The sequence below is a fragment of the Manis javanica genome, chromosome 6, assembly GCF_040802235.1.
Source record: "Manis javanica isolate MJ-LG chromosome 6, MJ_LKY, whole genome shotgun sequence".
Lineage (NCBI taxonomy): Eukaryota > Metazoa > Chordata > Mammalia > Pholidota > Manidae > Manis > Manis javanica.
The window spans coordinates 57,873,872-57,900,588 of record NC_133161.1 but is presented as its reverse complement, the minus strand read 5'-3'; the positions used below and the strand labels follow the sequence as shown (position 1 = coordinate 57,900,588).

General features: G+C 35.0%; 1 protein-coding gene across 4 annotated transcripts in view; it reads right to left on the bottom strand.

Moving 5' to 3' along the window:
* Positions 1-762: 762 nt before the first annotated feature.
* CRPPA (CDP-L-ribitol pyrophosphorylase A) overlaps positions 763-26,717 on the bottom strand; it is a 326,915-nt gene continuing 300,960 nt past the window's right edge. For 3 of the 4 annotated variants that reach the window (XM_073238749.1, XM_073238750.1, XM_073238751.1), the window contains one exon: positions 2,331-2,623. In XM_073238749.1, the coding sequence (XP_073094850.1) occupies positions 2,519-2,623 (105 nt within the window). In that variant the 3' untranslated portion in view covers positions 2,331-2,518. Of the gene's footprint in view, positions 2,624-26,717 lie in introns of all 4 variants that reach the window. The other variant, XM_037003632.2, reaches the window with a different exon arrangement.

Sequence of the window (26,717 nt, the reverse complement as noted above, 5' to 3'; positions counted from 1 at the left end):
CAAGGCTGCCATTTGGTTCCTACGGCTCCAGTATATCCACATTCAAGACAAGACCAAGGAGGATGGATGATGGGATACGTCCCTGAGCTTGTCTCAGCAAGTCCTCTTCTTGGAAGTCCCACCATGTAGACCTCCACTTATTTCTCCTTGTCTAGAGATGTCCATGGCCACTCCTACTTGCAGGGAAGCCTAACAAAGTAAGATTTGTAGCTGAAAATCTATCCCAAGCAAAATCGGGTTATGCTAATAAGAAGAAAGAGACAGTGGCTATTAGAGGCAGTGATTCCCAGCAACATCCCCAGGATCTATTGCACTGCAACCAGAATTACTGGCCTAGTCAGTTCTTAGAGATGCAAACTACTCATCGGGGAGCACACCTTTCAGATACAAACCAACCAATCCGGACCCCAGTGCTGTGAACCACCTCCATCTGGCTCTCTCAGTTCAGGAGGCAGTAGTCCTCTGCCCTGATCACCCCCAGGGCCACGTCCCAGGTAACTAGAGACAGAACCTCTACCCGGAGCCTGCTAAGTGATTCAAACTAGCTAATCCTACACCTGCCTGCCCTGCCCTGCCCTGCCTTGCCCTCTCCTATGGAAACCACAATAAGGCCCTGCCCATGCTTTTCCCTCCATCTTTCTGCTTCCTGACCAACCCTGGTGCTTCCCCATAAGGCCCCAGCATGGCATGGCAGCTTCCAGTTTCTAGGGATCTGTGAGTATAAAAAATTTGTTTCATGTCAGTCAAAAATAATAATAGTCATAATGATAATTAGTAATTTATTTTTTGATTTTTTGAAACTTCATTATTCTGAGATAATTTTAGACTTGCGGAAGAGCTGGTAACAGTGAGAGAATTCCCACCCCAGGTGCTTCTGGGCCTGGCCACAGCATATTTCTCAAACCTCATACTTGTTCGCGGTTTCAGCACTTTTCACTGCAGGCTTGCCTCACCTTTCACCGTTCCCACTCATGTCCTTTTTCTGCCCCGGACTCAGGTCTGTCCCTCTGTGTTATTCAGTCTATGACAAGGCTGGGCCCTCCTCTTCTCTCCCGTGTCCGTGACCGTGACTGTGGAGCGAGCTGCTCTGGGGTTTTGTAGGACGTCCTCTCTTTGTGGTCTCAGGATCACGACCTCACCGCGTGGTGGTAGTGCGTGCTCCTCTTAGTTACCCTGTCTGGGCACACGTTGGGGCATCTTCTCACTAGCCAATGTTGCCCTTGATTTCTCGGTCAGTATTTTAGCTCAAGCTGCTGCAAAGTACCAGAGCCTGGGCGGCTGAAATAGCATTTAGTTCTCAAGTTCAGGCTAGGCTAGGCTACATTGAAACAATACATTCCATTTAGGAGAACAAATTTTAATAATGACCCCATATCCATTATATTCTACTCACTATTACTTTAAGGTGAAATATAAACTCTCCTACTAATATAGATACTTGAGAAACATAGGGAATACTATACATCATGTTAAGAAATTCCACAAGCTAGTAATTTCATAGTCTGTCTTTAACTTGAAACATCTCATGCAACTTTCATAGTTGCCACATGCAGCCTCAGACCTGGAATAATCTGATCTATGGTGTTTTTAAAAAGTGAATTAAATATAGAATAAAAGGCATCTCTAATAACTGGATGTACATAATTGTAAAATGCAATGTAAGGGAAAACCATCAATATCTAAGATGTACATGCCAGTGGAAATTTGAAAGAATAAGAACTGAATTAAAAAGATTGCAGTATCTATATTGGGAGAATAATTTATTTAATTCTTGGAAGTACAATCACTCCCTGCCTTTTAGAAGACAATTCAGGATTGACCAAAATAACTTCAGTTTTATGAAGCTATACAGTCTTCTTTTAAATTTGTTCAGCAAAATCAGAGACCTTTTAAAATAAGTCAAAATTATATTTCATAAACCAAGGAAAACATAGTATTTTACAACAGTAGAAAGGCAGGAGGAGATGACATCTCTTTTATGGATCTAAAGTAATGTAATGCCAATGGTGAAGATATTTGAGCCAGAGTTCCCTGTTATCTACCTATCCACTTTTTAAGGTATCAAGTATTAGAATATAAGTCAAGTATCACATGGTGATAGGATAACTTTAGAATTAAGAATAATTCTGAGACTTACCTAGTAGTTTCATTATAGTATGATTCATTAATTAACACAGAGATAATAGTTGGTTTTCTAAATTCTCATCCTTCGAGGGTTAACTCACCCATCATTATTTCTATATGATCTTCTAAGCCTTTGTGAAGAGTACGTAAAGGCTATTATTTTCCACTTACCTATTCTCTTCTGTTCTGGTAATTTATATTTGACATGCAGAAAAGTAAATGTTTTATTTCACATATATAAACATTGATCCACTTTTATAATCCAAGAATCCCATCCTACAAATTATGAGACATAAAAGACACACATTCTACTACATACAATAGGGTGGGAAGCACTAAAGAGATACTTAGGTAAACATTTTTGAAAGCCCAATAGGTAGTTTTTCTGTGTTCTTCATGCTACCAGTAGCTGACCAATGAGACCAGGATTTCTTTCTTTGATTAAGGCAGCAATAATAGTGGCACCTTGCCTCAAACTTTCCTGTAGCTTCTGATCATCCTGAGGAGAAACGATAAAATAATAATTATCTTAGAGAAAAAAAAGACATCACACATTAAATTTAATGTGTTATTTTTCAGTTTTTAAATATTTATTTTTACTTTTCCCCTCAGTTTTATGTCATGACAAATAACAATGTGTAAGGTTAAAGTATACAATGTAGTGATATAATATACATATATATTGTGAAATGATTATTACAATTAGGCTAGTTATCACATCTCTCACCTCACAGAGTTACTATTACTGGGGGAGGGGTGAGAACATTTAAGACCTACTCTCTTACCAACTTTCAAGTATACATTATTGTTAACTATCATCAGCATGCTGTACATAAAATTCCCAGAAATTATTCGCCTTATAACTGGAAGTTTGTACCCTTTGACCAACATTTCCGAATTTCCTTCTTTCCTCAGCCCCTGGTAACCACCATTCTCTTTTGTTTTCATGAATTCAAGGAGCCACTTTTCAAGGTCTGCTGCTCTTTAGACCTGATACACTACAGAACTCAGACCTTAGCAACTGGCATGGAGTTGTATTCCCAAATCAAAGAGAAATGCTTTTACAAGCACTTTTCATTATAGGCAAAAAATATTTGCTTAAGATATCAAGAAAAACAGTGACACAATTTCAAATGCTCAGTATGAAACAAGATTATTTTCTCTTAACCCAACATCTGTCCAACTTTGGCTCTTCACTGAAGTGTGAATATTTCATCAATGATGCAAAGCTTTTCTTCATCTTGTTTCTGAGTGTTTTCCAATAAAAGACTGTACGTACTGGTGTAGGGGAAAAAGCCATACTTGCTGCTTGTGAAGTAAGGATTAGGCAAATCTGTGAAATGAGTTATCTCACAAGTCGCTAAAATGTGTTTTTTGCCTTTGAAATCACATTGCCTATGAAAATATGTTCATTCTAATTATTTAGGCTTATTGAAGTTATGAGGGGATGCTAATAAGAAGGAAAAGTCAAAACAGAGCTAAGATATTTGTAAGGTCTCTATGTTATGAACTGGGCTATATTCACAAGAGAGGGGTCTGATAACCAGTCTTTAAACTTTGGCATCTTCCTCAATGCCTCATCTCAATGTACAATATATCACCAGGACCTGTTGCCTCCACTTCCTTAATGTTTCTTGAATAAGTGTACTCCTCTCCAACTGCTATCACCACTGCCAGCATAACACCTCAGCCCAAATTACTGCAACAATCACATACAGTCTCTCTAAAGTCTTGTCCTCTCCTCGCTTATTCCCACACAGCAATCAAAATACTCATTTTAAAATATAGATCTGATCACATCACTGTCCTGCCTTAAGTTCTCTGGAGGCTACCTTTGAACTTCAGGATTAAAATAAAACACTTTACCTGGTAATGAAAAGAGGCTTTTATCCTTCCAGCCTCTTCGTGCCGCTCCTTTACAACCACTCAATTCTCCAAGCCATATAAACTTTTAAGATTGCCCAAACAAATTATTTTTCTGCACTTTCATCCCATTGCACTAGCTAATTCCTTTGCCAGAAAAGCTGCCCCACAACCTTCCAAGCTTAGCCAACCCTAGTTACTCTTTGTGGGTCAAACCAGGTATCACTGACTTGAAATACACCTCAACTCCTATATTCCAGCCCAGTTTGGGTGAATCTGTTTCTACAGCTGTGAATTCCTCTAGCACACTGAATTCTTATAGTCTTTTTAGTTGACCATCTATTCCACCAGATGATGGGTTTCTTGATGAAACAAGTTTTCATTTTATCTTTGAATATGGAACATTTAATTTAATGCCTAACACATGGTAGCTCTCCATGAATCATAACCCAGTCAAAGCAAAGGAGGCACTGACTATGATAGGAGTATCATCACCCTTTCAAGTTAACTAGTTTGTTAACATTGACCAGTTTTCGGTAACTTCGTTTACTGCTGTTTGCATATGTAGCCAGAAGCCTGGCAACAGTACAAAGAAAATATTATCAAAGACTTTCCAAGTCCACCATGCCTCTGACATACAGGCCCTAGAGTTTCTCATCTATAACATTTGCTTGTGGTACTCTTTCCCATCAATTTCCCTGACTGGGTTCTAAAGTGTGGAGCTGGAGAAGATGCACAGGGGCTGACTGGTGGCTGGTTTATTTCTTGCAAGTTGGTTTTAATAACAATTTCAGTATTGGATTTCAAATGCTGTACTGGTTTCCGGTATGTCACAAGACCTAAATCACATATAAATAAATCATTCTAAAGCCAAATATGCTTGGTTTTAAAATGTGATTCACTTATATGGGAGTAGATATCATCCTTACCACATCATTCATAAACATAAAAATAAATAGTCTAAAACTGAGCACAATACAAATCAACTATAGATATGTATTTGTCACTCCATGATTAATTAATTGCAGTGTTGCAGGGTTTAAAATACACATCTACTTCCAAATCTCATTTATTAAATTGAGACGTACAACAGATGATGATAATTAAGGTTTCCCCTTCAAAAATAAACAGGAAAAAAAGGCTATCTTTGAAACTAGTTTATACTTGTCATAATGACAGCAACACAGTAACAAGTAAAGAAAAGAAGGGGAAAAATCTGTTTAAGATGGCAGGGTTATAAAAATCACATTCCTATATATTAGAATAAATCTTTATGCTCATTTTGATAGCTCCATAACTTATGTATCTTTAGCTAATGAATTTAAGTAAGAATGTTCTTTTAAGGATGAATTTACTTCTGCATTTTTTATAGGCATCATTTGGAAAGATTAGAACTCAGTGAGAAAAATCTGTTTGTTCACTATTTGTTTTCCCTTTCTGCCTGAGCTCTATCAATCATTTTAACCCTGAAAAATATGGAAATTTAAAACAGATTAAACAAGATGGTGAGACACATAGTACTCAGAAAATTCTTACATGTACAGAGATCAGACAGTCAAACAATTTATGGATTTCAAACTCATCTCAAAATTACATATCTCTTTAAAAGTATAGATAAAACAGGTAAGAAAAATGTAAACTCAGATAACTTAAAAGGAATTTCTTACTGCCAGTGAATAAGCAAAAGTGTTTGTAATCCTTAAGAGGGAGGGGAGCAGAGAAACATTATAGGTGGTCATTGTGCTATCATTCACACATATGTACATATATGTATCAATACATATGTTCCCTTGTGCCTTCCAAATATATAATAAAAATGTTTGAAGCTAAAATTAAGTAAGCAAAGTCAATGTGAATACTGAAAAATCATGTTGATAGTATGCACTTGATATGCAGTGATGAAAATGTCATTTATCTCCGTGAACTTCCTTCTGAAAGCCTATAACCTCAGTCTAATCATGAGAAAAACATCAGATGAATTCCAACAGAGGAGCACCCTGCAACATATTTCACGAGTACTCCTCCAAACTCTCAAGTTCATCAAAAGCAAAAGAAGTATGAGAAACTGTCACAGCCAAGAGAAGCCTAAGGAGGCATGACCACTAAAAGGAATATGGGATCCTGGAATAAAAATACACATCAGGTAAAACTGAGGGAACATGAATGAGGCTATGAACATTAGTTGTCAATAATAGGGGAAACTCGATGCAGGACATATGGGAACTCCATACAATCTTCTCAATTCTAAAAAATGAAGTATAAAAAATCAGAAGGCAAAGTAGCAGAAAACACAGCCTATAAAGAAAAGAAAAAAGTCAATTTCAACATATGCAGAAATGACCTATATTGGAATTAGCATGCAAGGATGGCAAAATAACTATGATTACTATATTAAAAATAGAGGAAGAGATAGAAACATTGATGAAAAATGGGAATTTTCAACACAGAATTGGAATCTATAATAAAGTATATTTTACAGCTGTAAAATTTAATACCTGAAATTAAGAATTAATTGGGCTGATTTAATACAAGATGGGTAGAGCAGAAGATAGTATTAGTGATGCTGAAGATAGTTAAAAAAAATCCTAACTGGTGAATTATTACTATGATCATCTTAATACTTTATGACAGTACTATTCCATTGCCCTATTCCCTATCTACCACTACATACCACCACCACCACTTCCACTACCAAGAAACCTCTTTAGTGCATTTAGAAAATCACACATGGTTATTACAGTAGCCACCTTATTTGGGAAAAGTCACTCCATGAAACAAACAAGAATAAAAAAATGTCAACTCCATTCCTAGAAAAACAATACAATACAATGTACATAGTATACAAATGACTAGACTGTAAACTGTAGCTGTATACTGCTATAGCTGGGCATAAAAGGAGGAAGAAATTCAGAGTGTGAAAGACCACATGATGCTGGAAAAATTCCTAAAGGAGGTGGAACCAAAGGATGAGAAAAAGAGGAGGGAAAAACAACAGTCCAAAATGGACAAGAAGTACTTGGGGAACAAAAAATCACAGCTAGTTTTCATTTTGGCATATCAAGGTGATAAAATAGCCATTACAAAGGTACTGCAAGAAAAGTGGATGCCCCAATTTCCACAATAAAAAATAAAGAAAAATTACTGAAATTAAATTTGTCAGTAGTTTATGTACTATATGTAACTCTAGCAATTCCTAGGCTTCACGTTTACCTTAATTTTTGTGCACCAGCCATAAAGAACATAAACTGTAAAAATAGCACACCAATGTTTACATTCCCACACATACAAATCAAAAGCACACGTTTATTGAATTTAAATAAAAGAGGACATTTAATGATAAAAGATGTGTTAAAATATATATTTTGTCTTAAATCTAAATTATCATAGCTGTAATTAGTTGCTTTATTTTGTTCTGTTCATTTCATAATGAGGTCAAGTTTTTCAGAAAAACCTTAAAAAGAAATTTTTTTAAAATAAATTTTTTTAAGAAATAAGAAAAATGTTGCTTTAATATTTAGTTTCAAGACTGTTTAAAATCCAGAGAAATAAATTTGATATTTTATAATATAAAATTAGTAATACAGAACATTGTCCTAATTTCCAAGGAACACTTCTCTCCACAAAAGTATTTAAAACCTGTACAAAGAAAACATTTGTTTGAATATTCTAGTCTTCAATTAAAAGTCCAAGGAAGAATCATATTAATAATTCATGAGGCCTTAGCTTTCTGTAGAGCTTAAGAAAAAAATCATGGAAGTCAAGTTAAAAGCAAAAACAAAAATTTAGACTTAATTTTATTCAGCAAGTTAATAATTGCTCATTGAGATCTTAAAGCATTTCTTAACAGATTTTTTTTAATATTAGGAAGAATATTAGACAAAATATCAATACATAATAATAATTTTTAATTTTCTATATTTTCAAATGGATTTAGGATTAAAATTCACCATGGATTTTATCCAGAAACTCATGAAACTCATCATATTTAGCTATTTCTCTATCCCTTGTAATTTCAAGGCTAAGGTGAAATATACTATGTTTAGATGAAACATGCATAAAAATTCCTATTACCATTGTCTTTTAAATGCATAAGATAATTCTAAATTTTGTCTATAGTAATCAAATCTTGTCATTGGAATACTGGACTTTAATCTTTTTGTGTGTGTGGTTTTGTTGCTGATAGGTATTCTCCATGTGAAATCTCCATGCAGAAATTCCCATGGGACTTCAAAGCTTTTTGGGACATAGGGGGAAGTAGTAGATTTCTTTGAAGTTTCACAGAAGAGTCACAATGAGCAGCACCTCCACAATTCATAGCAGCTCTTCTTTTCCCTCCTCCCCACCATCTACTTCACAGTTTGGACAAGTGAAGCCTGCAGTTCTAGAAGTACACACTAAGAAGTTGTATCTTACAAGTGTGTACAACCAGTCAATTTTCTATAATGCTCATGTCTTCAAAATTCCTTCCTAATTGTCCCTTCCAATTTCTGAAAGGCCAATTTTTGGCAAAAAATTCTCAGTGTACATAAACTCGAGGAACTTTTTAAAAGGTTTAAAACATTGAATCCTATCATTGTACTATATGTCCATCAGTACCTGAATTAAAGAGGTATAAACTAATTTATGGTACACTGTTAGAATCAAATCCATGTGGATTTTGTAGAATATGGTCTCGAAGAGTAGCAGGTAAAGCTAAGATGTCATTGTTGTCCAAATCTTTATAGACAAAGTGAATGGAAATCTTTTAGAGATATTCATCCATCCTCCATATGCATCATTCCTAAAGAACACAATGTACTCTGTTAAAAGGAAAATTATAAAGTTAAAACATATGTATATATATTTAGGTTTCTGATGTCTCAGGAAATTCCACAGCCCTTCTTGAAGGTAGATATTACATTGTCTCAGTAAATTCCATACCTAAAAGCCCAATTGAGTGTCATGAGTACAAAACTGTCCTGAAATTCAGGTTGCTCATGTTTTGATATTATATCCTTCTGCCATCTACCCTTGTTTTGGTGAGTTCATGCAAAAATTATCAACATGCCACAAAATTTTAAACACTCTAAACAAAGAGAAGTGTGCTATTATCTATATATATGTAAATATTTCTATCTCTATATTCACCCATCCATAACATACAACATACAAAAATTCTAGGTTGTAGTCTTAGGCATTAGTCTTTAACCATTTTGTTACATTTCTAAGATTAATATCAAATCCAAAAATCTGTATATACTTTGCTTATATGGAAGAAAAACATCTAATGGTAACACACTGTCCCCTAGTGGAGATGAAAATAAATGTTTGGTGTCTAAATTTACAAGAATGAAGGAAAAGCAGTCATGATTTATAAAGTTTGAGAAACATGCAATAGTCCTCCCCAAGTGAAAACCACTTGTGTCTTGCTCATTTGAGTGAAACACCTGTCTTCCCAAAAACCTCTACAAAAAAAGACTGGTGAAAATGTACTTGGGTTTATTTGTTAACCTAATCACCACACACCAGTTTTCATCTCCTTGATTCTCTGAGTCTAGCACAAGGCCTTGTACATACTAAAGGTGCTTTTAAGTGTTTGTGGAATTAGGTCAATAAAACTCTGGTGGTGGGGGCAGGAGGCAGCAACATTACATTACTGAATAGGAACAGAAAATAAAGATAGGAAAGATTCAAACTATGTGCTCACAGTCAGAGTGTAGTGGGGGCAAAACATGGGTAGCCAAGAGCACCAGACATCTGGTCTGAAGAACAAGCAGTTCATTATTGTGTCATTTTTTTTCTAGTTCTGGGGCTTGTCACACTGTCATACTTTACTTTTTTTAAACATCATTCATATGATCAATTCCAAAACTTTATAATGTTGAAAAAGAGATCTCCTATACGATGTCCTTTTCAATTAGCAAAAAGGTTTTGATCCTACACAACTCACCCAAGAGTTGCCAAGTCCTGCTAGTTTTCTATTGTGACATCCCTCACCAGTCATGTACCAACCTCTCTAAGTCTACATCTACACCACCCTGAATCAGGATTCCTCTAGGATGTCCTACCTGCAACCTCTCTCTCCTTGTCTACTGCACTAACCTCACTAGGACAACTATTTTCACTATATCAAACCTACATCACTTTCAGCATAAACTTTGCCTTAGCATTCAAGAACATCCACAATCAACCTAATCAACCATTTAGCCACAGTTTTTACTTCCTTCACTTCTCACAGAATCTGTTTTTGTGGCCATGGTGGTATAATCACTATTATTCCTTCCCCAGTAAAATGGTTTCTCAGTAACTACTGTCTTTCTACTTCATATCAATTTTGAAAGACCTGGTTGTGATGGCTTCCTCTTAGGGAATCATATATTTTACTGAACATTAGTAATTTAAATATTGGTTGGTCTCATAATCCCTTACTTAATATTTTTATTAGGTTTACAGATGTATAGATTTTTGTTCTTGGCTAAATTGTAGATGTAAAAGGTAACTCTCCCTAATCCTAATCTCAAATAAAGTACCACATCCATTATAGGTAAATACATTATTTACTAACTTGATTAATTTACTAATTAATTCTGTAAAAATCTGGCTTTATATCAGACTATTAAGATATCTTTGAAACCTCAAATTATGTATATAAAGAATATGTCCTAATGGAAATAACATCCTAAAAACAACAATACTAAAAAAACTTGTGTCTGTACTTGGAAACCGAAAAGATGTCAAAGTCTAGAAATTTGTGCTACATGATTCTCCCTTCCATGAAATAATGCCTGGTCTAGGAGTTAAGGATAAGGGACATTGATAAATACACTAATGTACCCAAGTCAGGGGGATAAAGCCAGACAATGAGGCAGGTATTCTCTTAGATGAGGTGGCTGCATAAGAAGAAAAGCTAAATACTAGATGTTGGTGGGCAATGAGTACTGCTTCTAGAATGTATTAAAAATTATAGGAGGGACAGGAAATTTTTCAAAAGAATTTCTTCTTGAGTGGATGGGCCAGATGTTAGTAGAAAAACTACTGATAACTTCCCTTGGAGCAGAAAGACTGGTTGAATTTTTCCCATAAAATTTAGATTCAAATTTCAATTACAAAACTTAATGCAAGGAAAAAACTAAAATAGGCCAATTCAAGAGAAAGAGAGGGAGAGAACAATATTGTTGAAATAGTTTTGAGTGGTTTCAAAAGCCAAGATGGCTGGTTAATGTCTATTAGACTCCTGAATATTGGTTACATGGTAAATAGTTAGTATCCAAAGTCTTAGTCTCAAAGCTCCATAGTATTAAAAACTCTGTTTTCTTCCAAGAATGAGGCTTTGAATTGCAACCTACAATGAGAGTTATATCCTGACCAGACTGGTGCCAATTCTTATCAGTCTTAAAAAGCAAAAAACTAGCCAAGCAAAACTCCCTCTTATGATGGAGAGCAGAGTTCTTTCTCAAGGAGATCACAGATGGAAGAAAATTGCTTGTAGAGCTTCTTTCCAATTAGGGGGTAGAAAAAAAATCAACAGATATGTGAAACAATTTTCTAGGTGGAAAGAAGTTTCTGGAATCATCAGAATTGGATATTTGTTTCTGAAAGGACACTACTAAGTGAAGACAGCAAGAAGATTCAAGAAGATGCTTGAACCACTGAAGTGGGAACAAAGTAGGACAGATTTCATATTATAACAGATTTCAGGTCAATATTAAATGTATTTTCAGTTAAAAATCTCACTGGATGTGGTCTATAATCTACTTTTTCTATACAAAGTTGAATTAGATAAATGGCAGACAGACTTTAAAATGTCTAGCCCTCAGAAGAATAAAGGATTGAAAATAGTGAAAGAAGAGGCAAGGCAGTAATGAAAGAACTAAATTATATAGGGGAAGCCTGGAGAGAAAATAAATACTGCAGAAGTTATTATAAAGATACAGAAAAAAAAATCCAAGTTGAATGAAGATCAGAAATTTCACATAGATAGGTACCTTTTAGTGCCTTGCAAAACTTCTGAATAACCTCCAAAGAAGCCATATTCAGATAATACCTTCAAACTTAGATAAAAGTTCAACATCCTCTAGCAGACAATACAGACTATTTACAATAGATAAGAACAGCTGATGTATAACTTCCCTATAATGATAAGTACCACAAGAAAATAGAATCTAAGGAAAAGATTGCTACCCAAGAATTAAAACTGTCAGAAGAACAAAGAAAGAGACATTGTGGGATATGCAAGGGCCCTGAAAACATTCCAATTAGTGGAGACGGTCTTTTTTTTTTTAAAGCAGAGTGAGTATTTAAAAACAACTTATCTGAGGGCAGAAAAAAATGAATGGGAACTCCTTTCAATTTTGGGACCTCACCTAATACGAGACTACAAACTATGCCTTAAGATCTGAATAGACAGACCTTTTTTTTTCCCTTTCTTTTATGGAGTATGAAGTAAGGCAAGTCAGAGAAATACATAAACACATAAATGTATTCATACTAACAAATTATGATGGAAACAACAAACCAATTTAGTATCAAAATGAATCCAGCATTATAACTTTCAGGCACAAACTATTTTTAAAACTGTGTAAAAAAATCCAAATAAAGAGACATAGAATCACAAAAATGAGCAAGACAATGCTCTCAAATATGTACACATTGGAAAGATAAGAAATAGAACTTTTACAAATGAAAAACTGAATTTAAAAAAAATTCAAAGGATGGGTCAAAAAAATGGCTTTGTCACATCTGAAAAGAGAATTATTGAAACTGGAGACAGAGTTGAAGAAATCACTCAGAATTTTTATCAGAGAAGACAAAGAATGTAAAATGTAAAAGACAGTTAAGAGGTCTGGCAGATATGATAAGAATATCTAATACATATTTAATCAGAATCCCAGAAAGAGAGAATAGAGACAACAGGGAAAATAATAAAGGAGTTTGTTTGCTCAAAAATTTCCAGAAGTTATGGAATACATGAATTTATTCATAAAGGAATCCCAATTCATAAGGAAATTGTAGAACTCTAAATATAGAGACAATCTTAAAGCAGGCACAGTACAGACCAACAAAGTACTAACAATTAGATTGACAACAGTCTTTCTCAAAGCAACAACGGTAGTAAGAACACAATGATCTATTTGCAAAGTGCTAAGACAAAAAGCAAAACTTAATACCCTTCAAAAAATTTTTCAATCCAGAATGTTTATTGGCAACCACACACCCAACACTATTTATCAAGACTAAAAATAGAATATGGGCTCCCTCAGTTAAACAAAACATAAAACTCTATTCCTAAAATACTCTGAGACTGAAGGATATACCTCAAGTGGAAGGAAAATAATTTCACAAGAAAGGTCTAAAAGTATAGGAAGGTCTGGAAAATAAAAAAGTGGCTTTAAGTATACAAATCTAAAAAAAAAAAGCAGTGTCTCTAGAAGATAAAAACATATTCAAATATAGAGGGTATTTAAAATAACAAATTGAAATACTGAAGAGTAGCATACAATGTGGATGGCAAGTATTCAAACAAAATGTTCTAAGATCCACACAATTTTTGAGAGAGTGATTCAGATACTTATATTTTTAATATAAATACACAAAATAAATTTCAAAGACTTACTAAATGGCTGACAATAAGATGTGAAACTTCTAAACCAGTAGAGAGAAAATGTAGTAATAAACAATTATGGCTTACAGGTGGCTAAAACCAATGGCTGCATTCTCAATATATTTGCTAAAAAAAAAATGCTGAACAATGACAAGATCAAATGAAACTACACACATTACATATATACACAGACAAAACTCCACAACACTCAGTATAATTTGAAAATGGAGAATTCCTAAATCTCAAAATAACTGTATATTGGAGGAAAAAAATAAGAGAAAACCATCAAATTCAATGAGCAATTTCTCTTGCCCCACTGCCCTGTCACAAACCTTTATGCCAACTAACAGCAATCAGAAAAACCTGGAAAGAAGGAAGGGAAGAAGGGCACTTCTGATAACTGGAAATTTTATCTGCAACCATCACCAAAAAGAGTAAGCCCCTTCACAAGTGAAAATAGCAAAAAGTGTGAATGTATAACCAGCATAACCACAGGAAAGGGACTTAAAATTATGCTTGATTTGAAAGGACAATATTTTTCTGGGACAGAAAGATATAACAAGGAAAAGAAAAGCAATCTTTGTCCACTGTGTGGTGAAGGGGAGAAGAAACAAAAGGAAAAAACACAGGGTCTTGAAACACAAAAGAGAACTAAAAAGTTGGAGGATATACAACTTCTTCTACCATTAAATAAGAAAAATAACTAAAGAAGCTGGATTTTGCTACATTGACAGGAAAGGGGGTGATTAGGTACTTATAAACTAGCCAAATCCACTACAAATGAACAAGAGAGAGCAATACAGCTACACAGAGTTGTTACACAAAAGGAAGAAAATAAAATTCAACCATGTCAATGAATGAACCACCCTCTATCTAAGAAGAAACTATTATCATTAGAATAAGATAACCTTCCAAACTGAGTAAAATATTTGTTAAGTTCTGATTTTCAGTACCATGTTAATGTTTCACACAGTCTAAAAAATAGAATCAACTCAATCAATTTGGGTGTAATCCAGAATGGATTATTGACATCAAATGAACTCAAACAACTGAAGAGGGAGACAAAGAAAACAAACTAATTAACTTTGGAAAATAGTACTCTGATTCTATACTTTAAGACAAAGAATTGTATACAAACTGAACTCTAATTATTAAATTTTCCTATTACATATTCCCAGAGGTATAGGTTAGCAATTCTGAATGTACAGTTTATGTGTATCCAGGATGGAACAAACAAGTAAACATACTGCTGATAATGAAAGTCAGATTCCTCACTGTTAGAAAAAGGTGTTACACATAAGGAAAGAGAGAAGCTATAAAGATCCCATGATGTATTGAAAACAATACAATGTAAGGATGAACTCATGGTTTTTCTCAATAGATTACACATTATATACAAACACACATATAGATGCAGAAATTGGTGTATAAAAATATATTTCCTAGAAATGTCCACTGAAAGGGCCTATAAACAATGACATTCCAGGAGCAGTGAGCACCCTTAGTGCTCAGATCTTGGTTTCTAAATACCACTATTTAATAAAAGAAATTTTGTTTTCTTGGAAATTTTGCTGGTTCCAAGGCTGGGAGAAGAAAACAATATGAGCCTAAAACATTTTTTTTTTGTTTCAAAAAGTAAGGAGGTGCTCAAAATCTGATAAGAACATTTTTAAAATAGAACAGAAGACAACATGAAGGAGCTCTCACTGATTTGGCACAAGTAGAGCAAGAAAATAATGAAATTATTCAGCAGAACCCATAAAAATAATACCTGTAAGTCAGATAGACAGAAAGGTGGATGGTATAGTAGGAAAAACTCTTCCTTACTGTAGAATTCCAATTAATAAATGAAACAATGATGGAAATAGAAAAATCAATTGACAAGTACCACCATTTACTTATTCTCAGCACAAAACATCAATGCATGCTAAAATTAGTCTGCAAAACTATGATAAAAATGGGGATTTTTACCTAGTCTCAAGGTATCTTCCCACAAGATACCTATTAATTATAGAAAGAAAAATAAATTTTCAAAGGAGAAACCTGGCAGGCACTACCTTAATAAGTGATCACAATTAATGTGAACAGTAGAGAGACTAATAGAGGGGAAAAAAGTGAAAAACAACAAAGCAAAAACTTTGATTCAACAGTTAAGAAAAGAGTATGAGAAAAGCAGGACACGAAGAAAAAAATAAAGTGAGAGAAACTCCTCCAAATATCTTTCTAATTTCAATAAATGTAAATGACTAAATCCATTGGTAGAAACACAGATTGTCAATTTAGATTAAAAACTAAGCACAGCTATATGACCTTTATAATAGCCACACCTAAAATACAAGGACACAGAAGGCTGAAAGTCAAATGATTGAAAACAATACCAGACAGGTACTAACCAAAAGAAAGCTTTGTTCACTACATTCAGCATATACACTAGAAAACACAGCTTTCAAGCCAAAAAGCAGTATTAGAGATAGGGGAATCACTATAAAAATTATAGAAAGTGTAATTTATCAGGAGCATGTTTTGGATATTGGGAATTATGAAGCTCATTTTGGATAAATCTGAAATGCTGGGAGCCATTCAAGACAAAATATCAAATAGGCAATTGTATATTGTATATCTAAGTCTGGAACATGGAAATGAGTCATTTGCAAATGAAGGGGATTTAAAACCAACCTAAAGGTTAAAAATTCTTAGGGATCACACAAGATAGTGCCCTAAGAATTTTCAGCATTTAGGGATGGATATAACAGAATTTAAAAACTGATAAGGTGTCTGGGAAGAAGCAGAGATATTTTATAGCAAGAAATCAGAGAAGTGTGATGTTATGGAAACTAAGATAAAAGGGACATAAAGGAGAAAATGGCATTTAATTACCATTAGCATTTATAGATTGTCACAGAAAAAAATGAATCAGTTATACAGAGATAGGATAATTATTTTAATAGGTTGTGGAGCAAAGCAATGTTTTAATAATAATGATTCTGCAAAGGTAAGGTTTTAAAACATACATAATTTAAAGTATATCACAAAATAGTGCAATTTGAAAAGGCAATGAATAGAGTTGAAAATCATACTGAATTTGTCATTTTATATAGTCAAGCTAATATATATTAAGTCATTGTTGATTTTAAGTTAATTAAAAATAGTAAATGCATATAAAATAAAAAAAATCTGCAGTGGCATGAAACATTTATAGAATGAAGTATTATATCTTACAAAACCACTATAGGGAAAAAAAAAAGGACAGAGAAAAGAACACACCCTATGAAATAAATTCCATTATTTAGAAACTTAAACCATGAAAAGTTGAATAACTTGTCCAAATTCACTTATATCATGACTGAAAAATTCATACTTCAAACCAGAATCAGAATCTTAAGAGTCCAAGCATTTAACAACATTAGGGATATTATTATCCAAGGCAACATGCTTCTAAATGATTAAAGTTTAGATCCCTTATGTTTTCTCTGGCTCAAAATATCAAATTAAAAAATATAATCCCCCTTGAGATTTTTAAGTGACTCAGTAGCAATAAAGTGGCTGTGCAGTCTAACACACATTTCTACCTCCATGGTATGCTTATCCTGCCTCCACAACTGTAAAATAAAACAAAATTAAAATTCAAGTTCATTTATGTTTTATGATATGAACACAGACTGATGAGAGAATCAAATCACTTGGGTTAATAATAATAAAAACTCTAATTTGTAAATTGGGATACTGATTTCAGAATTTGTAACATCCAGACAAAAGGTAGAGGCAAGCAACTGTCAGTGAATATACTGACGGAGGAACAAAAAAAGGAGTGCTGTAAAACAGATGTAGGGACTATAAAATAAATATTTACTGAGTCAAAATGTCATTCTTTTCTTATAGTTTATAGTGTCCGACATATGCATCGCGAAGGTAGGCAGGAAGGCTTGTCAATTTCAGGAACAGCCGTGCCATAAAATGATAAGTCACAGGGAACAACAAATACCAGAGTCAAGTTGCTAAAGCACAGGCAAAAATAAAAATTTAAACCAAAACATACATTGATTTGACTGTCACGGTTGGTTGGGTTTGGCAGGATCCCTGGCAGGCTCTGTTTTATATTGAGAAATGAACGTTTGCTTTCTCTGCCAACATGTTTTCAGTGAGGTGCAGAACATAAGGAAGGCTAAAAAACATTTTAATTATTACTCCAGCATCTTAATAAACTGAAAAAGATCTGCAGAGAACACAAATAAGCAGCACATTAGAAATCTCCTGTGACACCCTGGAAACTTCGCAAAGAAAATGCTAACATGTTTTCCATTCGTGCAGCCTAAAGCATAATTCTCCAGTTTCCTGGATATACTAATTGCATAAAAGAATAATTTAAGTGTTATATAGAACAAACAATCAAAAGGAAAGGAAGAACTGCAAAATTTTTCTTCCTTTTAATTGTTTATTCACTCTGATTGGGACTGGAAGGCCTTTAAAAGACAAATAAATGCCTATGGCTAAAAATAATTAAAATACTAGAAAAAAGGAGTAATAATTATGAGAAAGAAAATGTCCACCTGAGGGAGAGACTACTGATTAGTGAACATGAAATCATGAAAGCAGAAATGGTTGATAATCTTTATAGAGATAATCTTTAAATGTCTTTAATCTATATTAAAAGACATTTGATATAGATAATCTTTAAATAGTGTCTTTAATCTATATTAAAAGACATTTGAAAGTAAACTAGAGTTCAATGATAGGATGTTCTTACAATTATATACATCATTCTTATAAAAATATAGTACTCTCATAGAATGAAATATTTATTTTCATGATTTGAAAAATGAAAGGCAAATGCACTAAGAAATCTAGTCTGCTCATGATTGTTTTGTTTGGATTTAAGCACTTTACTTGGAAGTAAGTTCTCATCTCAATTGGGACAAAAACATAGTTATCTATGAAAACTGTAGCTTACAATGGCATTCTTCTATATATTACATTATTCATTTCTTAAAATGAGAAGTCTTGTGAAGTTTAGGAAAAGAAGGAGAGGGGAAGGTTTTCTAATAAATATGGAAGAAGCTCTGGGTTGTTCTCAATAATCAATATTGCAGGAACATTCTGATTTACAACAATTATTTTACTCTGAGGTAACAATTTCTTGTAATTCCCTTTACAGCACATTACTCTTCTGCCTTTAATTAATTGTGTGGTGTACAAACGGAAATAAAGTAGATGTTTAAAAGGGAAACAAAATAGATTTGTCTAGCCAAACAGTAAAAAAAATCCTTGTTTTCAACTAGACAAATTTTTGACATATATGACAGTGCAAAGAGTTTTCAATATCTCATAACATTAATATGTCTGCTTATAATATGTTTATTAATCCAAGAAGGGAATAATGGGAAGATTGCAAATATAATTGATAAATGCCATATTTTGATAATCTTGACATTTAGACACCTTAAGAAATGACACTAAGCTTCTAAATACTTATTTTCTTTCCCTTCAAAATAAAAGGGTGAATTATAATTTCTTGCAGTCTGATATGCTGCTAATTTCTAGGGTATATAAAGCAGCAAAAAATCAGCTTTAGTTATAGAAGAGGAATACTGAATATACATAAGCCACAAGGGGTTCAAATTTCAGCCAAGTCCAAAGGCAAATGATGGTAGATTCATAAGGACCGATCTTGTTTGTTAAGAAACAAGATTCAAAAGCCCCAGTAAGTCAGAGCTCTGTCCAACAACATCTACTTTCATATCAACCATGAGAAGCCAAAGATATTTTTCAGAAGTAACTGTTTTATATCTTATAGCAGAGGATCACCCAACATCCTAGACCATCCAATAAATAGCAATGTCATGGTGAGGATGAACTCTATAGTTTGTATGACAAGTCATATGGTGCTTAAGAGGCATGGGAAGAAGTTGCTGTGCCACATTCAACTATGGAAATCCATGGACTGGGGAATTTAAATGGGATACTGAATTTGTGGGGCTTTAACTGCTGCTTTACTTACAACTCTCTACATTTTAGAAAAACAGCTAGACAAACTGCAGAACAAATATGTAAAAGTTTACTCCACCACCAAAAAACAGACACAACAGAATTTCTAATTAAATAGACATAAATAAAATTTAAAATATGAAATAAATTTGACTTAAATAACAGTTGTCTTGATTTTAAACTGATAATCACCTCTTTTCAAGAGCCACTCAAACACTGAATACACGAAATGGGATTTAAATTTTAATCTCATTTTCATTGAGGGGTAGGAAGAGGAAGGCACAAAAATGAGAGTTGTTATTTTTTTTGAAACTAAAATAAACAAGATATTTTAAAACTGAATAAACACAAGAGTTCTTTTTATTGTTACTTTGAATATGGTAAGTATTCAATTTATTTTTGCCAATTAAAAACAGTCAAGTGTATCTGCCACCATCTACTTTTGGGGCCATTTATTTAATGTATAATTGATCTGAAAATACCTAATTTCTTTCATGCACCCAACAGAATAATTTTGAAGCTTATTAAGAATAAACTCAATGAAACCAGAGAGTGATCACCACAAATTTTAAGATAAAATGAGAAAGGTACCAGCCAAGACAGGATGACCTTTCAGTGATGGAATTTTAAGTAATGTGAATTACTTATTATTTATTATAATAATTACTTATAATTATACTTACTCATTATAAATAATGAGAGTCATAATGGTGGATGCTTGGGGACCCTCCCCCACATGTGTTATGATTCTAAGAATGCCTTTAAAAAAGAAATCAATTACTTGCTAATTTTATGAAATAGGTTATCTAATGGTTGATAACTTAAGAATATACCAAAGAACAAAATATTATTTTTGTAAGGATTTCTTATTTTAATAAATCACTGAGAAGCTGCATCAATATGGTAGCTTGAGGACACATGCCTTCCACATTTTAGATCTCTACAAATGTGTATTTGTGGTGATGGTGGAATTAAAAAGCACACACATGACACACAAGTACATACAATTCTGGAAAAGAAAGGGAAAGAATATGATGTGACTAGGAATACTGGAGAATTTCTGAGAAATAGAAAGAGCTGGAGTTATACTGGAAATGAAAAATATCAACCAAAACATGCACAAGGCAGGGCTCTGAGGAAGACAATTCTGAGTCGAATCAAGCTAAGTGTAAACAAACCCCAGAGCAGAAAGAGATACTGGGCCCATCCTAAGGATAACTATTCATTAACTATATTCTAAGGATTTCAACAGGCTGGCCCATTCCCTAGTCCCCTCTGGCATTAAATGACTGGCAATAAAGATGTTTACCCACAGTCTAAAGCAGATCATGTCAGCACTTGCTGTAGAGAAATAATAATGTCTTAGATTATCAGGAAACTCCAAAAGGAAAAGTGATCCTTTATAAGAGAAACAAGCTATCACAAGTAAATGACATTTATATAGTAATAATAATGTGAATACATGCTGTTAACTAAAAGTTGTGATAATATGAATACAATGTTTTCTTGCCATGGAACATTGTAAAATAGAGCAGTTTATACTAGGATTTCAAGTTTGGTTTCAACATACAAAAATCTGTAAAGGAAATAAAAGCACAATGGGAATTTTAATTAGATTTATAATTTAGTACTATTCAATATCCATCCCCAAGTAAGAAAACAAAAAATAATAAAGGAAAAGTGGGGAGAAGAATCATTTTCATTATTTTTAAGACTTTCCTTTGAAGTGAGAAAATACATAGGATAATGGGAATCACTCTGTAAATATATCATTATTCTGTGTTACTGAGCAAATGTAACAAAACAAGAAAAATAAATAAGACAATAAAATATTGGAAAATAGACTATATTTTCCTTTATAAACATAAAAGGTAATCATTTGAAAATATAAAAGAACTATTAGGAGGCTCAAGATGACGGGATGGATAGGGCAGCAGAAATCTCCTCCCAAAACCATATATATATTTTTGAAAATACAACAAACACAACTATTCCTAAAAGAGAGATGAGAAGATACAGTACAATAGCCAGGCTACATCTACATCTGCAAGAACTCAGCATCCCACAAAAAGGGTAAGACAAAGCCGTGACCCAGCAGAACCATAACACTCCCCCACCCCAGCTCACCTGTGGGAGGAAAAGAATCAGAGAGGGCAGGGAGTGGAAGCACAGGACTGCTAAATAACAAGCCCTAGTAATCTGCCCTGGGAGCACAGACACGTACTGCATGGTGCTCTGGATAGTAGAGGAGAAGAAAAACAAAATCCAAGACTAAGACTGTGAACAAGTCCCCATAGCCGGCTCCCCTGGGACAAAAGAAAATCAGGAACTTTAAAACTCTTAAAGGGAGAGGCGGAGTCAGGATGGCGGCGTGAGTAGAGCAGCGGAAATCTCCTCCCAAAACCACATATATCTATGAAAATATAACAAAGACAACCCTTCATAAATAGAGACACAGGACAACATCCAGACCACATCCATACCTGCGAGAACACAGTGCCTGGCGAAGGGGGTAAGATACAAGCCCCGGCCCAGCGGGAGCCGAGCCCTGCTTCCCCCAGCTCTGGCAGGTGGAGAGGAGTCAGCAAGGAGAGTTAGGGAGCCCAGGACTGCTGAACACCCAGCCCCAGCATTCCGAACCAGAGCACAGACACAGTGCATGCATGGGGTCCTGGATACTAGGAAAACAGGGCGGCAGGACCGGTGAGTGGGTGCCTGAGGCCGACGCCGGAGAACAAAGAAACGGGAGCATTTTTTTGTTTTTCTGGCGAGTGCTTTTTGGAAGCCTTAAAAGGACAGGGACCCCAATACCAGGGAAACAGGGCAGCAAGACTGGTGAGCAGCTGCCTGAGACCGGTGCCTGAGGACAAAGAAAATCGTGCATATTCCCCTTATTTTTTTAAGTTAATTAATTAAATAATTAATTAATTCTTTTCATTGTTACTGTTGTTGTTTTGGTTTGGAGAGTGCTTTTTGGAAGTCCTACAGGGGCAGGACAGGACACCTAACCCAGAGGCAGTGAATCTTGGGATCTCTGGGCACTCTAATCCCCTGGGCAGCAGGGAGCACAGAGGCCTGTTACAGAGATAAAGAGCCTCCTGGCTGTTCACCCTCCAATAGGGCTCCACCATTTTGGAGGGGCAGCCCGAGCCAAGCCACGCCCAGAGCAACAGTGGAGATAAACTCCATAGCAACTGGATAGGAAGCAGAAGCCCTATCTGCACACAGCTGCAAAGCACAAGCCACTAGAGGTCGCTATTTTCTCTCAGGAAAGGAAGGCCACAAACCAATAAGAAGGAAAGCCCTTCCAGCTGTCACTCGTACCAGCTCTACAAACTATCTCTATCACCATGAAAAGGCAAAACTAAAGGCTTACAAAGAGCATAGAGACAACACCTGAGAAGGAGACAGACCTAACCAGTCCTCCTGAAAAAGAATTCAAAATAAAAATCATGAACATGCTGACAGAGATGCAGAGAAAAATGCAAGAGCAATGGGATGAGATGCAGAGAAAAATGCAAGAGCAATGGGATGAAGTCTGGAGAGAGATCACAGATGTCAGGAAGGAGATCACAGAAGCGAAACAAACCCTGGAAGGATTTATAAGCAGAATGGATAAGATACAAGAGGCCATTGAAGGAATAGAAGCCAGAGAACAGGAACGTATAGAAGCTAACATAGAGAGAGATAAAAGGATCTTCAGGAACGAAACAATACTAAGAGAAATATGTGACCAATCCCAAAGGAATAATATCCGTATTATAAGGGTACCAGAAGAAGAAGAGAGAGGAAAAGGGATAGAAAGTCTCTTTGAAGAAATAATTGCTGAAAACTTCCCCAAAGTAGGGGAGGAAATAATCGAACAGACCACAGAAATACACAGAACCCCCAACAGAAACAATCCAAGGAGGACAACACCAAGACACATAATAATTAAAATGGCAAGGATCAAGGACAAGGAAACAGTTTTAAAGACAGCTAGAGAGAAAAAGGTCACCTATAAAGGAAAACCCATCAGACTAACATCAGACTTCTCAACAGAAACCCTACAGGCCAGAAGAGAATGGCATGATATATTAAATGCAATGAAACAGAAGGGCCTTGAACCAAGGATACTGTATCCAGCACAACTATCATTTAAATATGATGGTGGGATTAAACATTCCCAGACAAGCAAAAACTGAGGGAATTTGCTTCCCACAAACCACCTATACAGGGCATCTTACAGGGACTGCTCTAGATGGGAGCACTCCTAAAAAGAGCACAGAAAAAAACACACAACATATGAAGAATGGAGGAGGAGGAATAAGAAGGGAGAGAAGAAAAGAATCTCCAGACAGTGTACATAACAGCTCAATAAGCGAGCTAAGTTAGGCAGTAAGATACTAAAGAAGCTAACCTTGAACCTTTGGTAACCACGAATCTAAAGCCTGCAATGGCAATAAGTACATATCGCTCAATAGTCACCCTAAATGTAAATGGACTTAATGCACCAATCAAAAGACACAGAGTAATAGAATGGATAAAAAAGCAAGAACCATCTATATGCTGCTTACAAGAAACTCATCTCAAACCCAAAGACATGCACACACGAAAAGTTAAAGGATGGAAAAACATATTTCAGGAAAACAACAGTGAGAAGAAAGCAGGGGTTGCAGTAATAATATCAGACAAAATAGACTTCAAAACAAAGAAAGTAACAAGAGATAAAGAAGGACATTACACAATGATAAAGGGATCAGTCCAACAAGAGGATATAACCATTCTAAATATATATGCACCCAACACAGGAGCACCAGCATATGTGAAACAAATACTAACAGAACTAAAGAGGGAAATACACTGCAATGCATTCATTTAAGGAGACTTCAACACACCACTCACCCCAAAGGATAGATCCACTGGGCAGAAAATAAGTAAGGGCACACAGGCACTGAACAACACACTAGAACAGATGGACCTAATAGACATATATAGAACTCTACATCCAAAAGCAACAAGATATACATTCTTCTCAAGTGCACATGGAACATTCTCCAGAATAGACCACATACTAGCTCACAAAAAGAGCCTCAGTAAATTCTAAAATATTGAAATTCTACCAACAAACTTTTCAGACCACAAAGGTATAAAACTAGAAATAAATTCTACAAAGAAAACAAAAAGGCTCACAAACACATAGAGGCTTAACAACATGCTTCTAAATAATCAATGGATCAATGAACAAATCAAAATAGAGATCAAGGAATATATAGAAACAAATGACAACAACAACACAAAGCCCCAACTTCTGTGGGATGCAGCGAAAGCAGTCCTAAGAGGAAAGTATATAGCGATCCAGGCACACTTTAAGAAGGAAGAACAATCCCAAGTGAATAGTCTAACATCACAATTATTGAAACTGGAAAAAGAAGAACAAATGAGGCCTAAAGTCAGCAGAAGGAGGGACATAATAAAGATCAGAGAAGAAATAAACAAAATTGAGAATAAAACAATAGCAACAATCAACGAAACCAAGAGTTGGTTCTTCGAGAAAATAAACAAAATAGATAAGCCTCTAGCCAAACTTATTAAGAGAAAAAGAGAATCAACACAAATCAAAATAATCAGAAATGAGAATGGAAAAATCACGACAGACTCCACAGAAGTACAAAGAATTATTAAAGACTACTATGAAAACCTATATGCCAACAAGCTGGAAAACCTAGAAGAAATGGACAACTTCTTAGAAAAATACAACCTCCCAAGACTGACCAAGGAAGAAACACAAAAGTTAAACAAACCAATTACGAGCAAAGAAATAGAAACGGTAATAAAAAAACTACCCAAGAACAAAATTGCCGAGCTGGATGGATTTACCTCGAAATTTTATCAGACACACAGAGAAGACATAATACCCATTCTCCTTAAAGTGTTCCAAAAAATAGAAGAGGAAGGAATACCCTCAAACTCATTCCATGAAGCCAACATCACCCTAATACCAAAACCAGGCAAAGACCCCACCAAAAAAGAAAATTACAGACCAATATCCCTGATGAATGTAGATGCAAAAATACTCAATAAAATACTAGCAAACAGAATTCAACAGTACATCAAAAGGATTATACACCATGACCAAGTGGGATTCGTCCCTGGGATGCAAGGATGGTACAACATTCGAAAATCCATCAACATCATCCACCACATCAACAAAAAGAAAGACAAAACCACATGATCATCTCCATAGATGCTGAAAAAGCATTTTATAAATTTCAACATCCATTCATGATAACAACCCTCAGCAAAATGGGAATAGAGGGCAAGTACCTCAACATAATAAAGGCCATATATGATAAACCCACAGCCAACATTATACTGAACAGTGAGAAGCTGAAAGCATTTCCTCTGAGATCAGGAACTAGACAGACATGCCCATTCTCCCCACTGTTATTTAACATAGTACTGGAGGTCCTAGCCACGGTAATCAGACAAAACAAAGAAATACAAGGAATCCAGATTGGTAAAGAAGAAGTTAAACTGTCACTATTTGCAGATGACATGATATTGTACATAAAAAACCCTAAAGACTCCACTCCAAAACTACTAGAACTGACATCGGAATACAGAAAAGTTGCAGGATACAAAATTAACACTCGGAAATCTGTAGCTTCCCTATACAACAACAATGAACCAATAGAAAGAGAAATCAGGAAAACAATTCCATTCACAATTGCATCAAAAAGAATAAAATACCTAGGAATAAACCTAACCAAAGAAGTGAAAGACCTATACCCTGAAAACTACAAGTCACTCTTAAGAGAAATTAAAGGGGACACTAATAAATGGAAACTCATCCCATGCTCATGGCTAGGAAGAATTAACATCGTCAAAATGGCAATCCTGCCCAAAGCAATATACAGATTTGATGCAATCCCTCTCAAATTACCAGCAACATTCTTCAATGAACTGGAACAAATAATTCAAACATTCATATGGAAACACCAAAGACCCTGAATAGCCAAAACAATCCTGAAAAAGAAGAATAAAGTAGGGGGAATCTCACTCCCCAACTTCAAGCTCTACTACAAAGCCATAGTAATCAAGACAATTTGGTACTGGCACAAGAACAGAGCCACAGACCAGTGGAACAGATTAGAGACTCCAGACATGAACCCAAACATATACGGTC